The following is a 17,611-nucleotide window of genomic DNA, read 5'->3' as shown; positions in this document are numbered from 1 at the left end:
GACATTGTTTTTGCTTTTAATGCTACTTCCCAAGTAGACGAAATCCGTCACAGTCTCGAATTGTTATCCGTCAACAGTGACGTGGCTACGTAGATTTACTACAAGACCCACTTTTTTTGCTTCTTTATCTTATACCAACTCCTCGCCTCCATGTTTGAACAGCCCGGCGGGTATCCCGTCATTACTTAGCACCTTCTGATTTTTTAGCCGTGATATTGCCATTCTCACTTCGCCATAGTTGGATGCCAGAGCGTGTTTTTCATCATCGGCAATCGGGGTATCAGGTTCGTCTTCCCCCCACTTTGTACGTCAGTGACCAGGTTGCCATTATCATTCCTACAGGAATCTGCCCCGGTCTGGAACCTTCTGTCATTAAGAGAGCATGAAATATGCATGGTAAAACTTTTCTTCCAGAATGTGGTGTGCTAATGGCAGCATTAATTGGTCATCCTACACGGTGCACGTTGTGCATCTGATTATGCAGATAACTTTTTTGCTGAGAAACATTACATGGCAAAAAAACAATCGAAGGAATTGCCAAGCTACCAAATCAATTTGATGTTAGTTTTTCGCCCGTTTTCAAAAAGGAAGAAAAAATATACTCCGAAAATTTAATTTTTACTGCGGCGTATTCGTTTACTTAGGTAACGGTTTTAAATACTCCGAACGTAGAAATCAAAACATTTTTGATTTTTTTCGTAAGAACGTGTCAGCTGATCGCTCTCTCACTAGACAGAGTTGCCTAATAAACTTTTGTGCGCTAATTTTTGACCGTTTGAAGTTTTTTGCAAAAACACCTAATTAAAATTTCAAAAATTGTGAAAATAATTCGAAATAACTATGTAAAAGTGCAGATTATAAATACGTAATCTATTTATACTTATTTAATATTAATTTCAGCCTTTTACAACATCAAAAAATTAAAATAAAAGAAGTTGATATTTCCATAAGCATGTATTCAAACAGGTCAATGGCAACATTTTTTCGTTGCCACCACGGGCATAAATTTCGCTCATATGTGTGTACGTACGGCATACGTATACGTACGTTATACACGTCGGTGGGTAACTGCTGCTTTACAGTACTCAATTCTACGCCATAAGTATTTTCAGTTGAACAAAAAGTGTTACAAAGCTTATCTTTGCAAAATGAAAATATATTTTGCAGTACGAAAGCATTCTACGGATTCGTAAACTCTAAACGCAGGGTGAGAGGATTTCCATCATCCATGAAATTCCAAGATAATATTTCCAGCGATGATCAAAAGATTGCCGGCTTCTTTGCGGAATTTTTCAAATCAAATTACTCTATTGAGACCAACGATTCGCCCAATGAATACACATACCATCTTGATACATGTAATTCAATCCGAGCACCATTTATACCTTCAGAAGATGTATTATCTTATTTTAAAACTTTAAAAGTATCATATACATACCATTGTGAATGAAACTAAGTGTGATATCTTATCTGTCAACTGCCTGACGGGATGTTCAATATGGCTACTTTTTAGCGTTTTTACAGGGTGTTCGGTATGGCGGCGCATAGGGCTGGCTTTGGAATTTTGACGTGTATGCAGAAGATATCACACTTAGTTTCATTCACAATGATACATACGGCCCTGACAGGATCCTGACACACTTTCTTAAAAAATGTGCTGCATACATCTATCAGCCGCTAACAGATTTATTTAATTTATCTTTCATATATGTGACCCGGCCTATGAAAAGGTGGCTTATGACCATTGTAAACTTTACAAAGTAGCGCAACTAACAGCTGATCGCTCAAAATTAGCACACGCACACAAACATCACTAATGGTCATATTACGGAAATCTTTAGGGAAATTCCAGTTAAATTTTTAAACAGACATAAAATGTTATAATTTTGGAATATGTAGCATCTAGGACACCTTAATTGCAGTAATTGAAAGAAAATGTTTGCTTATACTCAAGTATTTATTAATTTTTCTAAATTTATCATTAATATTGATACCATATATATATTAATCCAATGCAACTCTGCTCTTCCTACCGTTCTTCATTCCACTCATTCGGACTGGAATTTACCACTCACGTTTCTGATGGATTTAGAAAAAGCCTTCACACCGATGTAATTTACACCGATTTTAGTAAAGCTTTCGCCAAAGCATCACACTCATTACTTATTCATAAGCTCGGTCAACTTGGTTTTCAACCCCGTTTTATATGTTGGATTTCTTCGTATCTTGGTAATCGTACCCAAAAAGTAATCTTTAAAAATACACTATCTGGGGTCATCAATGTTTCTTCTGGTGTTCCTCAGGGCAGCCATTTTGGTCCGATTCTGTTTTTGTTGTTCATAAACGATTTATCCAACACAATAAAATACTCAAAAATCTTGATGTACGCTGACGATGTAAAACTTTTCAAATCATACGCGTCTCTTGAGAAAAATTTCTTGCTTCAAACGGATTTAAATCACTTGGTTGCAATCTAAATTATATGCCGCTCAATCTTAAAAAATGTAAAGTTATGTGTTTTTCTCGGAGAATTTCGCTGCCAGCTTCAAATACAATTAACAACTATAGTCTAGAAATTGTAAATAATTTTGTTGACTTAGGAGTCATGATGGATTCCAAACTTAGTTTCAACCTTCATAATAATGCTACAGTGATTAAAGGCAAAGGTGTTTTTGCAATTGTTAAACGGTGGTCAAAAAGAATTTAACGACCCTTTTATATGCTGTTCATGTTCAATTTTTAAAAGCAGCATTTTGCATTTTCGAGCATAGAATTCGAAGAGTGTTCATGCTGCGGCATTTTTTAAATGCATTTACCAAAGTTCGAAACATATGGTATTGTAGTTCGAATCATATGGTTTTTGTTTACATTAAAAAATATCTAAAAATACGGCAAATTACATTAATTTTATTAATTGTAAAAATATATTTTTCGTTTGTTGCGAATTATGTAAAAGTTGCAGAAATGAATTCTGCAATTAAAGAACTTTTAAAAAAACGTGCAAATATTTTTAAAGTGTTGATGTGGTACCAAAAGGCTCAAATATCTATTTGCGGGTACGTACAGACTGAGGTTTGGCAAATGAAAGATCCTGTGCCAGACAAGAGGTATAAAATAAAGAAGATTAGACTTAAAACTTTTAGAAATATACATACTTTTTAGGGTAGAGGAAGCACTTTTGGGAAGTGGAATGCCAGTGCCGGGATGATGATTTTTTTAAGCAAAATTTCCGAATGATAGAAGTGCCTTCAAAATGCTGTGTAGTGAATTGAGCAACCTACAGAGGAAGAAATCAAATTTCGGGAATACAATTTGTTTGGAAAAAAGAGTGGCGATTGCACTATATTCTCTTGGCTCCTCATCGGAGTATAGAAGTATAGCCAATTTGTTCGGAGTGGGAAGATCCACTGTTTGCACAGTACTTCTGGAGTTTTGTAAGGAAGTATGGCAGGTGTTGCAACCTAAGTACTTGAACCACCTTCCAATAAGTAGAGAAACTATTGAAGAGTGTGTTCATGGCTACCAACAAATTGGATTCCCACAGTGTTTGGGTGCCAATGGTAAGACCTCAAGGTTTGATGTTATACATAGTATAAAACATGAGTGTATGCACATTTCAGATGGATATCACATAGAAATTCACCCTAAGCAAGAAGAAGCCGTGGACTACATGAATTACAAAGGGTGGTATTCCACAGTTTCTTTAGCTCTTGTTGACGCAAGGTACACAGAACAGAGTTGTGTTTTCCTTAACATATCTAATCTAATTTAATATGTATTATAAATGGGAAAGTTTGGATGTTTGTGTGTCCAAATGTTTGTCTTTGTGTCTCAATCACGCAAGAACGGCTAGACGGATTTGAATGACACACATATAGCCAATAGTCTATTTGAAAATGGGGGAGGTCCCCGCCCCTAGGGACAGTTATAATTTAATTATTATATTGTAACGAATTTACTTGCAAATCCTCTTATTTGCCTTTTTGCTAAATTCGTATCACTAAACTGTTGAATAAATAACTCCAATATTGAATAATGGAAAAATGGCCTTTATTAAAGTACTTCACAATAACAAACTGTGCAACGAATAGCTTGCTTAATAACCACACTGATTGATAGCTCAATGAAACTCTACTATTCAAAATAACACTGCTCCCTCCCGGAAACCTTCCGAATTATTTTCCTTGTCGTACCTGTGTTCCATCTTACTACTCATTATTCTGGATCGTTCTCTCGCACTCTGTTGCTTGGCCAATGAAGAACTACTTTGTAGAGCTTGTTCTTGACGGATTGGCTTCACATACTCAGTATCGTTCCGACGTTTCCCAACAGAAGTGCGCGCCGGCTTGAACCCACCCTTGCATTCTTTCTGGAAAATTCTTTCAGTCGTTTTAGTGCGTCCATTAGGGTTTGTCAATGCCAGTGTTTTTCTCGCAGGTACTTTTGATTTCGCTTTATTTGGCCCATTCGATCCATCAACCTTTGCTCGATCTACTTTCCTTGACTTTCGTGGTCTCTGTCGAATCTCCTCCACCAGCACTCGCTTACTGCTGAACCCTTTTTCCAAACTGAAGTTAAGTGGTATATCCTGGTTCTCATAACGCATCACCCTTCTCTGGATATCGATCTTGATGTCATGGTCAACAAAGAAGTCCACTCCCAATATGACTTCTTCAACGATCTTCGCCACAACGAATTTGTGTAGAACCGTGACCTTTCCAATCAAGACTTCACATATCACTTCTCCCTGAACTTGGTTATACTCGCCAGTGACCGTACGCAACTTTGCTCCAGGTAACGGTTTTATTCTCCTGTTGACCAAGTCAGATCGGATCAAGGAATGAAATGCGCCCGTATCTACAGTCAGTACATGTTCTTTACCATCCACATTCCCTCTAACGGTAAGACTGCTCGATTTTCTACCAATTTGCGACACAAATATCACAGGAAATTCAATAGCTGGAGATAGCTCTCGATCTCTACATCTTACTCGCTCTTGCTCATCTCCTCCAGCTTTGCGTTTACGGCCACCCGCATTGTTGGAACTATTGGGAACGCTGCTGCAATGTCGTGCAATATGACCTGGGTTGCCGCACTTGAAACATTTAATAACTCCGGCATTTTTCTGTTGTGATCCCTTCAGTGCTTCCAAAATTGTGTCTACCCAATCTGGTCTTTCCACTTCCACACGATGATCTTTGTATGCTGGTTTACTCAATAGTGAGGCCGTTTCCTGAGTCAATGCATGTGATACCGTTTCAGCAAATGTCAGCTTTGGGTTTGCGTATGTAGCTCGCTTCGTTTCCACGTCCCGTATGCCATTTATAAAACTCTGGATTTTTACCCTCTCGGTGTATTCCACGGGTGCGTCCGCATTTGCGAGATGAGCCAACCTTTCAACATCCGAGGCAAACTCCTGCAAAGTCTCATTCGCTCTTTGGTGACGGTTTTGCAACTCAATTTGGAATATCTGTTTCCTATGCTCGCTTCCATAACGTCGTTCTACAGCAGCCATCAATGCTTCATAACTGTTCCGTTCGTACTCTGGAATCGTCTGTAAGATTTCCGCTGCAGGCCCTTTTAATGCCACGAACAGTGCAGCAACTTTATCTTCCGCATTCCAGTTGTTCACTGCTGCGGTCTTCTCAAACTGTAGCTTGAAGACCTGGAAAGGAATAGAACCGTCAAATGATGGTGTTTTTACCTTTGGATTGCTTTCTGAAACAGCTGGGCGGTTTAGTTGTAACTGCTCCATACGACCTTTTAACGCTTCTATTTCGGGATCAATTTTGTCCTCGAGTTGTAAAATTTTTGCATCCTGCTCTTCCAGTTTCACAAAGAGCTGCGATGATACCTGTTTCGAAATTTGTGCCGACATTTCAGATATACGTGCCTCTTGCGCTTCCAGTTGAGATGCCAAATATGTCTTCTGTTCTTCCAATTGTGATGTTATACGGGTTTCCTGCGATTCCAGTTGGGATACCATATACGTCTTCTGTTCTTCCAGTTGTGAAGAAATTCGTGTTTCCTGTGCTTCAATCTTCGATGTTATTCGTGTCTCTTGGGATTCCATCTGTGATGACATATAAGTTTTCTGTTCTTCCAGTTGTGATGACATGTTGGTGGATATTTGTGATGACATTACTGTTATACGTGCCTCTTGCGCTTCCAGCTGGGATGCCAATTGCGACAACATTGATGCTACTGTCGATGTTTGTGCAGATATTGCAGCCAATATCATGTTCAAGTCTGTGCTGGTAACTGTCTGGAATGTTTCGTTTTTCTCTTCAATTTTTGTTATCTCCTCGCCATCAAGATGAAAGACATACTCTTCCACATTAATTCCCTCTACTTCCATTGCCTCTCGTAGCCGTGCCTGAAGTTCGAGTTTAACGCCGCTTGTATTCAATCCACGGCTCTTCAACTCCTTCTTCAGTTGCTGGATCTTCAATTCACTGAACTTTGCCATATCCTTGTTGTCCTCCGGAGTTTATTCAACAATTCCTCTTCTGACACCAATTGTAACGAATTTACTTGTGTGGTATATCCTGGTTCTCATAACGCATCACCCTTCTCTGCATATCGATCTTGATGTCATGGTCAACCAAGAAGTCCACTCCCAATATGACTTCTTCAACGATCTTCGCCACAACGAATTTGTGTAGAACCGTGACCTTTCCAATCAAGACTTCACATATCACTTCTCCCTGAACTTGGTTATACTCGCCAGTGACCGTACGCAACTTTGCTCCAGGTAACGGTTTTATTCTCCTGTTGACCAAGTCAGATCGGATCAAGGAATGAGATGCGCCCGTATCTACAGTCAGTACATGTTCTTTACCATCCACATTCCCTCTGACGGTAAGACTGCTCGATTTTCTACCAATTTGCGACACAAATATCACAGGAAATTCAATAGCTGGAGATAGCTCTCGATCTCTACATCTTACTCGCTCTTGCTCATCTCCTCCAGCTTTGCGTTTACGGCCACCCACATTGTTGGAACTATTGGGACCGCTGCTGCAATGTCGTGCAATATGACCTGGGTTGCCGCACTTGAAACATTTAATAACTCCGGCATTTTTCTGTTGTGATCCCTTCAGTGCTTCCAAAATTGTGTCTACCCAAACTGGTCTTTCCACTTCCACACGATGAGCTTTGTATGCTGGTTTACTCAATATTGAGGCCGTTTCCCGAGTCAATGCATGTGATACCGTTTCAGCAAATGTCAGCTTTGGGTTTGCGTATGTAGCTCGCTTCGTTTCCACGTCCCGTATGCCATTTATAAAACTCTGGATTTTTACCCTCTCGGTGTATTCCACGGGTGCGTCCGCATTTGCGAGATGAGCCAACCTTTCAACATCCGAGGCAAACTCCTGCAAAGTCTCATTCGCTCTTTGCTGACGGTTTTGCAACTCAATTTGGAATATCTGTTTCCTATGCTCGCTTCCATAACGTCGTTCTACAGCAGCCATCAATGCTTCATAACTGTTCCGTTCGTACTCTGGAATCGTCTGTAAGATTTCCGCTGCAGGCCCTTTCAATACCACGAACGGTGCAGCAACTTTATCTTCCGCATTCCAGTTGTTCACTGCTGCGGTCTTCTCAAACTGTAGCTTGAAGACCTGGAAAGGAACAGAACCGTCAAATGATGGTGTTTTTACCTTTGAATTGCTTGCTGAAACAGCTGGGCGGTTTAGTTGTAACTGCTCCATACGACCTTTTAACGCTTCTATTTCGGCATCAATTTTGTCCTCGAGTTGTAAAACTTTAGCATCCTGCTCTTCCAGTCTCACAAAGAGCTGCGATGATACCTGTTGGGATTCAAGGGGTTGTGTAGCGCAATATATAGCTTCTCCAACCCAATTGTCAACCTCACCTTCGAGCGGCGAATCCCGTTTCACTAACAGACGAGGCTCTGGCGACCCCAAGCTCCTCATGGAACTTGGGGGTGGGGAGGAAGGGATGGCCTGAAGGTTTAATGTGGCCATATAAATCGTTCCCGAGATGGTCGGGCTAGCACCTTAATGGTGCTGTGTTACCGGAGCGTATCGGATCTGTATCCGACAAAGGACCATCACATCGATAACACTCCCTAAAGCCTTCGGGGAGTAACTAATCGCTACAACAACAACAACAACATGATACCTGTTCCGAAATTTGTGCCGACATTTCAGATATACGTGCCTCTTGCGCTTCCAGTTGAGATGCCAAATATGTCTTCTGTTCTTCCAATTGTGATGTTATACGGGTTTCCTGCGATTCCAGTTGGGATACCATATACGTCTTCTGTTCTTCCAGTTGTGAAGAAATTTGTGTTTCCTGTGCTTCAATCTTCGATGTTATTCGTGTCTCTTGGGATTCCATCTGTGATGACTATAGGGTTATCTACTTTAGTTACATACACTTTGTTTTTATAAATTATTTTTAAATCATTTTATTTTGTATAATATTTCAAAATGAAAATATTGGAAGTTATCAAAAAAAACATTTTTTAAAATAAATAAAGTTAAATATTTTCTAAATTCAAAATTAAAAATAAATAGTTTTAATTTAAACTATATTGGCGATCCCGCTTCGAATCATAAAGGAACTATAAAAGTTAATACATTTTCTGCAAACTGGCCAGTTAGTCAATGTGGACAATTACTCCGTTTATACAATTACAAGTTTACACAAAAAAAATTTTCTACGTACAATACCTAATGGAATTTTTGGACGCTTTAATTATCTACATCACTGCCGAAATACACAACGTTTATTAGTTTTACTCTTTGGTACATTCCATTTTATTACCAGCATTGCACCACAAACCAATACGTGCATGACCAACGAGACGCTTGGCATTTAAGTTGCATCGAGTTTCTTTCAGTCATACGTCAGTGATAGCAAAACGGCACATATAAAAATTTACTTAAATTTAAGATTACCACAAAAGTTATGAAGCAGATTATTGATAAATTTTCTACACATTATTGCAGTGTCAGTGTGAGTGATGAAGTTTACCGTCTTCCTACCTTCAACATTTTTTATCTAAATCTTTCGTTGAATCAATATACAACCAAAATAATCAAATTATATTTCTTTTATATGAATTATTAGTGAAGTTACTAAATGTATACACAAAAAAAAAAAAAAAAAAAACAAGCGTTAAAATATTCAAAATTACAGTTACATTAAATATATTTTAATTATATACACTGTTTGTCCAGTTTATAATCAAAAATGTATATCATTAACATATGTAAGTAAATTTACAACAACAGACATATAAACTCAAATTCATATTTAACCAATCTCATTTCCAATTCAAAACAATAAACACATTCAAATTTTTAAAATAAAACTAATTAGTACAATCAATTTTAAAAAATCACAAAAGATTTCTTAAAATTATTTTTATTGACATATATCAATTATTTCATATTGAAATTAAAATCATATTAAAAACTCAATATTATACTCATTAACATGACATGAATCAATAACAATTTCATGTCAACCTCAAACGAATAAAGGAATCAACTTTTGATTCCTTATCAACAACTTGGACATACATTATGCAGAGTACAATTATATATTGAACATATATTCTGCATAATACAAGTTTTTAATTTTTGAGTAATTGTGCACACAAAGTTGCCAACTACTATAATTCAACCTCATTCTAGGTTCTTGAAAACCATAATTATAATTGACAATATTTAACATTGCTACAACAACAACAATAATATTTAACATACAGCTATTAAGTTATTTTTAACCTCAACAACAACAATAACAACCAAATATTGATATACGTAAAATATTAATACAATAACTAAACATAACACCAATTAAAATAAACTATCAAGTACGTCGAATCATCAAAAGATTGAGTACTTATATCAATACTAACATAAACTTTTAACGCAATTAACACACAATTCAAATGTTTTTCAAACTACAACACAAAATTCTTACAGTAATTAATATACACCGTAATTAATATTTACACAACTACTTCCAAGCAAAATTAATTTTTCGTTTCACTGGAGGGGGAGTAAATATAGGGTTATCTACTTTAGTTACATACACTTTGTTTTTATAAATTATTTTTAAATCATTTTATTTTGTATAATATTTCAAAATGAAAATATTGGAAGTTATCAAAAAAAACATTTTTTAAAATAAATAAAGTTAAATATTTTCTAAATTCAAAATTAAAAATAAATAGTTTTAATTTAAACTATAATGACATATACGTTTTCTGTTCTTCCAGTTGTGATGACATGTTGGTGGATATTTGTGATGACATTTCTGTTATACGTGCCTCTTGCGCTTCCAGCTGGGATGCCAATTGCGACGACATTGATGCTACTGTCGATGTTTGTGTAGATATGGCAGCCAATATCATGTTCAAGTCTGTGCTGGTAACTGTCTGGGATGTTTCGTTTTTCTCTTCAATTTTTGTTGTCTCCTCGCCATCAAGATGAAAGACATACTCTTCCACATTAATTCCCTCTACTTCCATTGCCTCTCGTAGCCGTGCCTGAAGTTCGAGTTTAACGCCGCTTGTATTCAATCCACGGCTCTTCAACTCCTTCTTCAGTTGCTGGATCTTCAATTCACTGAACTTTGCCATATCCTTGTTGTCCTCCGGAATTTATTCAACAATTCCTCTTCTGACACCAATTGTAACGAATTTACTTGCAAATCCTCTTATTTGCCTTTTTGCTAAGTTCGTATCACTAAACTGTTGAATAAATAACTCCAATATTGAATAATGGAAAAATGGCCTTTATTAAAGTACTTCTCAATAACACTTATACTTTGCAATTAGCTGGCTTAATAACCAAACTGATAGCTTAAATGAAACTGACTTTCAAAATAATACTGCTAGATATCGTCTTAATCGAAACTGCTTGACAACTCAAATCAAACTGAATTCCAGTGCCTCTACAATTGCCGCCTTTTATACTCTTTGATTTCTACCTTTGCATCTTCTAGGCGCTTCCAGAATCTACTAGTCCAGCAACTCTCAAACTTCTCAGCTGTAACTACAATTGCACAATTTTATAGTTTTTCTCATTGCATACTTATAGGAGTATCTCAGATATATGCATGTGTTTGTGCATTGACTCTCCGCTGCTCGTATACGTACATGGTACATATATGTAGACGCAGTTATTGTTTCGTTTATGTAGATACATAATGATTGAATTATTGATGTGCATTCACGTCACTGCTTAGCATCGGCTTAAAGCCTTCCGCGATTTACAACCAGATTGACTGAATTTTGTGTGTGTTAGTGCAGTCGGGTGGCTTCGTGACACACGTATTTGTTGTCGGCTACACGTTGATGAAAATCAAAAATTTTTGATTTTTTCATTTGACGCTAGCCTCTTTGATAGTCGCGGGGTGTGATTGACAAAACGCAGTGTTGTATTTAGTTTGTGTCGACATTCAAAATGAACAAGTGCGCGGAAGAAAAGCAATTCATATTAAAATTTATTGAAAATTATCAATATTTACCAGCTTTATGGAATGTAAAGCTTTTATTATTATTTAATAAAATTTTTATAAATTTTTTTATTATTTAATAAAGTTGCTGTAGTTGCAAGTAAAAAAAAGTCATCATCCGATGACGACATATTCACGTCCGAACGCTACGGTTTCTCAATGCAAATGTTGATTGATGGCTTTTTATTTGATAGTCGCGGGGCAAGCGTCAAATACCCGACACGCACACATACAAGAATTCAGTCAATCTGGTTGTAAATCGCGGAAGGCTTTTAGAGACGATAGCATCGCTCAGTGCTGCTAACATTCGATACAATATTTTTTCGTGTTGTGACTGAATCACGCAAGACGGCCACACGTATTTTGATGAAATTTGGGACTGATACAATAGTCTACTGGCGAAATGTTTTTCGAACATGGAAAGGGGGATGGGGTCCCACGACCCCTTCGAATAAATACTTTTTAAAAATTTTTACACATTATAACTTTACGTATACTGACCTTCACCAATATTCCAAACTCAATGGGTCAAATAAGTGTAGGGCTTACAAAGTGAGCAGTGATACCCCCCATCCCCCCCCCCCTCTCGCCTCTGCTACATCTATAAACTTCTTTATAACTCAACGTAAATTTTCTCCTAAAATGATAATTTTTGGTATTTGGCTCCCACAGATCGAGATCTAAACAATTTTGGAAAAACGATCGGTGGTGCTCTCCGTCTCCTCCCGCCTTCCTCCCTCCTTCAATTGTTTTTATTAGCACGCTTTTATTAGCTTTATCTGTATGTTTGTTTTCAACTCTTCATTCACTTCAACGCGACTGATGCCTTATCAACATGCCTTTATAATTAGCTTCACCTTATTTGTAATCCCGTCAGGGTCATATCGAGACCCTTCCGGGATCATTTCTGGATGGTTTTTGTGATACGTCGGGATCTTGTCGTGGTCATTTCGGGACTGTTTCGGGATCATTTTGGGACTTCCGGGATCATTTCGGTATAGTTTTCGGGATCCGTCCGGGATCCCGAAGGGGTGACTTCGTACCTTTCTCTAGACTATTTCGGGTTTATTTGGAACCCTTCCGGCATCATTTCTGTATGGTTTTCGGGAATCGTCCGGGATCCCGTCAGGGTAATTTCGGAACATTTTTTGGACTAATTTCGGATAATTTTCTGGATAATTTCGGCATCATTTGGGGATCCTATCAGATTACCAGCTCATTTAGTTATTTTTTTTACTCAATTACAAAAATAAAATGCATTAGACAGAAAAAAAATTTTGAACAGGTAACTTGATAAGCAGGCTAACGTGAATAGCCCATATTTTTCATTTTCTCCTTGCGGACGGGGCCGCTGGTAAAGGCTAGTATTCTCATAAATATAAGTATGTAAACAATTTTATTTTCTTTTTAAGATATAGATTTTTGTACATAAACGTGGGTAGCCCAGGAGGATGCAATGACTCCCAAATATTTGAAAATTCGAACTTAAAAAGAGAGCTGGAGAGCTGTCCCCATCTAAGCTCGATGACCACTAATTTGGGAAACTATGATGTACCAATAGTTACTTTGGGAGATTCGGCCTTTCGGTTTTCCAAATATCTAATGAAGCCCTATCCATTTAGCCTGGAAAAAACATCGCCACAAAAGGCATTCAATTACCAGCATGCCAGATCCCGAAGAGTTGTAGAAAAAGCTAAACTACAGTAAGGAAGCCGTTGAAGCTAATCAAAAAACCAAAAATTGTACATATTAAAAAAAAATGCAGTTTTATAATATTGTCAATTACAGGTTTCGTCGGATTGGAAAGGGCATTGACAACCGAATAGACAATGCCAAATCAATTATAAAAGCCTGTTGTGGGCTGCACAATTTTTTAATAGCCGAAAATGATCCTTTAAGCCTTTCTTGGCTTACCGAGCAAAATACAAACGAGCAAAGAAGACAACCCCATTCCAGAAATCTACATCAAAACTTAGCTGAAGCTGAATTAATAAGAAATGCCTTTAGTCTATATTGCGGTGAGTTGATGCTATTGAATTTTATTTCAAAAAATGTGTTGTTTTTAAAACTACTTACACTCATGGTCAAATCAATAGGTACGCTTCCCAAGGCAGTCGGTTCTATGTACCGGAGCGACTCGGGATTTTTCCCGACCAAGGACTGTCATTTCAGTGTGACCCCATCTAATTTGTTTCGTCCCTCCCACAAATTGTCATCCTCCCAGAAGCTCCTTGCAGCAGGACTGCTCCATATTCTCTTACTCCGGGAGGCATCTCCTGACCCCGGTCCTGAGAAATGGTTTTGCTGCATCTGCCGGAAAAGAATCTTTTTAGGACGGTCATACTCTGTTCAGTGTGTCTCGTGCAAGGGATGGTTGCATCGGACAGGTTGTTCTGGGCTTGATCCCAAAACCCGACGTCCACGTAACTTTTATAAATCTTTTGTGGCTCCTTGCTGTTAACGCCCAAGGGCGTCCCGTAGTCTACGTCTAATCGCCCCCCCACTACCTTCCAGCAGCCCCGCTGCTCAGCAAGCCACAACAAGTACCCGCTGCTGCTCGCGCCCCACGGCGCCAACAACTCAAACAGCTGCTACCACTCATAACTACAATCTTCGTAGTAGATTCGGAAGCAATGCTGAGCAACAGCCCCTGCCCACCCCAGCGGGTAAGGGGGTCAGAATATACTCGCGGTAGGTATGCCTGTCGAAAGAGGCGACTAAATACCAGATTCAAGGGGCGTGTAGCGCAACCCTTCAGGTTGCCAGCGCAATATATAGCTTCTCCAAATCCAATTGTCAACCTCACCTATCCGCGGCGAATCCTGTTTCACTAACAGACGAGGCTCTGGCGACCCCAAGCTCCTCATGGATCTTGGGGGTGGGGAGGGAGGGGATGGCCTGAAGGTTTAATGTGGCCACATAAATCGTTCCCGAGATGGTCGGGCTAGCACCTTAATGGTGCTGTGGTACCGGAGCGTACCGGATCTGCATCCGGCAAAGGAACATCACATCGATAACACTCCCCAAAGCCTTCGGGGAGCAACCTTATCGCTACAACAACAACAACAACAACAGCCCCTGCCCCCGTCTTCTCCCCCCTCTTTTCCGGCAGCAATCGTGTAGATCAGGGAAACAGACTCTTAGTCCCTACCTCCGTTTGCACCGTTTGCCAGCACAGAATATATATGTTTGCGACATCCGACCAATGCAGCTCCTGCCTTGGGTGGTGCCACTTCCCTAGATGTTCTGGTCTCCGCGACGGCAACCCCCCGACGGGTTTCATCGCGCCATGTTGCCAGGTCGCAAACCCAAATCATCCGGGTACCCCAATGCTTGCCCAAGGACGCCCAGTCCTAGGGCCACAACAGCAATTGCGTCCTGGCCTTCCCCAACCCAGGCGTAGTCACCCGTCACTTACCCCCAGAGTGGCGACGTCTCCCCTTATGCACTTCAGAATTCTGCAGTTAAACTGTAATGGACTAACTGGGAAGATTACGGAGATAGTCGATTTCATGAAGCGGCACAACATCCGCATTGCTGCGATTCAAGAGACTAAACTCACAGCAAGATCTGCATTGCAGACCTGCTCTGGGTATAACGTCCACAGGAAAGACCGCGAGAGCGGAAATGGAGGCGGTCTCGCGTTTATCATACAGCACTCTGTGCAATATTGTATATTTGATCCTGGCATCGACCGCAGGGACAATGTCTTAGAACGTCAAGGCCTATCTGTCCGGTCAGGCGATGCAAACCTAGAAATCATCAACATCTACATCCCTCCTGCCACCTGTTGCCCCAGTGGATACGGCCCTAATATCAGGGCCTTACTCACTGGCAACAATCGCATTATCTTAGGCGATTTCAATGCCCATCATGATCTATGGCATTCAAACTTGCGGGCGGACAGTAGGGGTGAGATGTTGGCGGATCAAATAGAAGAAACGACGTTCTGCACAATAAACGGAGACGCCCCCACACGTATGGTAGGAAGCTGTCACAGCTCGCCAGATATCTCAATCGTGAGCGCAGAACTCGTAAACTGCGTCAACTGGCAGCAGATGGTAACATTGGCATCCGACCACCTGCCCATACTTATTTCGATTGAGCGTAACGCAGACTTCATCGTCACTGAAAAACGCACTTTCATAAACTTCAAAAAAGGAAAGTGGGAAGAATATAAATCCTTTACAGACAGCCGCCTAGCTGCCCTCCCTATCCCGACTGATGCCCGCCAAGGGGAGCGTGCCTTCCGTAAGGTCATTAAATCCGCCTCGGCACATTTCATTCCCGCCGGGAGAATTCCCGAAATCCGGCCCACTTCCCGGCGGAGGCCGCAAACTTAGCGAGAGAACGTGACCTTATAAGACAGCTTGACCCAGGCGACCCCCAAATAAGGGATATAAACCAACGCATCAGATTGCTTGTAGATGAATACAAGCGGGCGAAATGGGAGGAGCACCTAAGAGGTTGTAACCTCTCTACCGGTGTGGGTAAACTTTGGTCCACCGTAAAGTCCCTATCGAATCCGACTAAGCACAAAGACAAAGTTTCCATCGCCTTTGGCGACAAAGTGCTGTCGGACGCGAAAAAATGCGCGAGCGCTTTCTGCCGACAATATATAATGCATCCTACGGTCGACAAAGATAGACGGAGAGCTAATAGACGCGCACATAAACACAAATTCAGCGCGTCACCAATCACCATCGCCGCTAAAGAGGTTGAGGACGCCATTGGTCGTGCTAAACCATCCACAGCAGTGGGCCCAGACGGCATAGCCATGCCGATGCTTAAAAACCTAGGGAAGAGGGGTTCAAATATTTAGCGCATGTCTTCAATCTGTCTCTTTCCACCTTTGTCATACCTGAGAAATGGAAAATGGCCAAGGTGGTCCCGCTACTAAAGCCTGGGAAACCAGCTAACATAGGTGAGTCGTATCGTCCGATATCTCTCCTATCGCCAGTGGCAAAGACGCTTGAAGCCATTTTGCTCCCTTATTTCCAAGCAAATTTGCAGCTAGCCCCTCATCAGCATGGCTTCAGAAAACTCCATAGTACTACCACCGCGCTAAATGTCATTAGCACCCAGATAAATTGCGGTTTAAATCAATACCCCCACCATAGAACAGTACTCGTAGCGCTAGACCTATCAAAAGCTTTTGATACGGTCAACCATGGCTCGTTACTGCAGGACCTGGAAGGGTCTACCCTTCCCCATGTCTTAAAAGGTGGACCGCAAATTATCTGGGTGGTCGGCAGGCATCGGTGCAATTTAGAAACGAAACATCAAAACCAAGGAGAATTAAACAGGGGGTGCCACAGGGTGGTGTCCTATCCCCACTTTTGTTTAATTTCTACATATCCAAGCTACCTTCACCACCGGAAGGAGTCACAATCGTTTCCTACGCCGATGACTGCACAATAATGGCCACAGGCCCAGGCCCAAAGATCGATGCGCTATGCAATAAAATAAACGGCTACCTCCCTGATCTCTTCAGTTTTTTCGCCTCGCGAAACCTGGCATTATCACCGACTAAATCTTCCGCGACCTTATTTACAACATGGACGCCCCAAATGTCGACCATTTTGAACATCTACGTCGATGGCACTACGCTACCGACTGTCCGACTGTGTGACATTTGATCAGGATCTACATTTTGGTGAGCACGCAGCCGCAATTGTTCCGAGAATTCAGAGCCGTAACAAAATCCTCAAATCCCTCGCTGGCAGTACTTGGGGAAAAGATAAAGAAACGCTCATGACTACATGCAAAGCAATTAGCCAGCCGATTACGTGCTACGCGTCACCCATATGGTCGCCAAGCCTAAAAATCACCCACTGGAAGAAACTGCAGGCCTGCCAAAATACTGCTCTCAGAATCGCTACGGGCTGTCTTCTTATGTCAAAGATAGACGGAGAGCTAATAGACGCGCACATAAACACAAATTCAGCGCGTCACCAATCACCATCGCCGCTAAAGAGGTTGAGGACGCCATTGGTCGTGCTAAACCATCCACAGCAGTGGGCCCAGACGGCATAGCCATGCATAATGAGGCGAGAATACTCCCCATCAGGGAGAGAAATGAGATGCTGACCAAACAGTTCCTGTTGAA

The 17,611-nt window shown here is 40.5% G+C and overlaps 1 protein-coding gene across 3 annotated transcripts in view; it reads left to right on the top strand.

Annotated features, from left to right (window-relative positions):
* The first annotated feature begins 2,888 nt into the window (after window positions 1-2,888).
* Window positions 2,889-17,611, top strand: part of LOC137244674 (putative nuclease HARBI1) — a 30,805-nt gene continuing 16,082 nt past the window's right edge. For 2 of the 3 annotated variants that reach the window (XM_067774031.1, XM_067774030.1), the window contains exons 1-3: window positions 2,889-3,107; window positions 12,915-13,205; window positions 13,291-13,520. In XM_067774031.1, coding sequence (XP_067630132.1) covers window positions 2,965-3,107; window positions 12,915-13,205; window positions 13,291-13,520 — 664 coding nt within the window. In that variant the 5' untranslated portion in view covers window positions 2,889-2,964. The other variant, XM_067774028.1, reaches the window with a different exon arrangement.

Source organism: Eurosta solidaginis, chromosome 3 (assembly GCF_040869045.1).
Source record: "Eurosta solidaginis isolate ZX-2024a chromosome 3, ASM4086904v1, whole genome shotgun sequence".
Classification (NCBI taxonomy): Eukaryota; Metazoa; Arthropoda; class Insecta; order Diptera; family Tephritidae; genus Eurosta; species Eurosta solidaginis.
The sequence above is the reverse complement of the archived record's forward strand: the minus strand, read 5'-3'. Positions and strand labels throughout refer to the sequence as shown.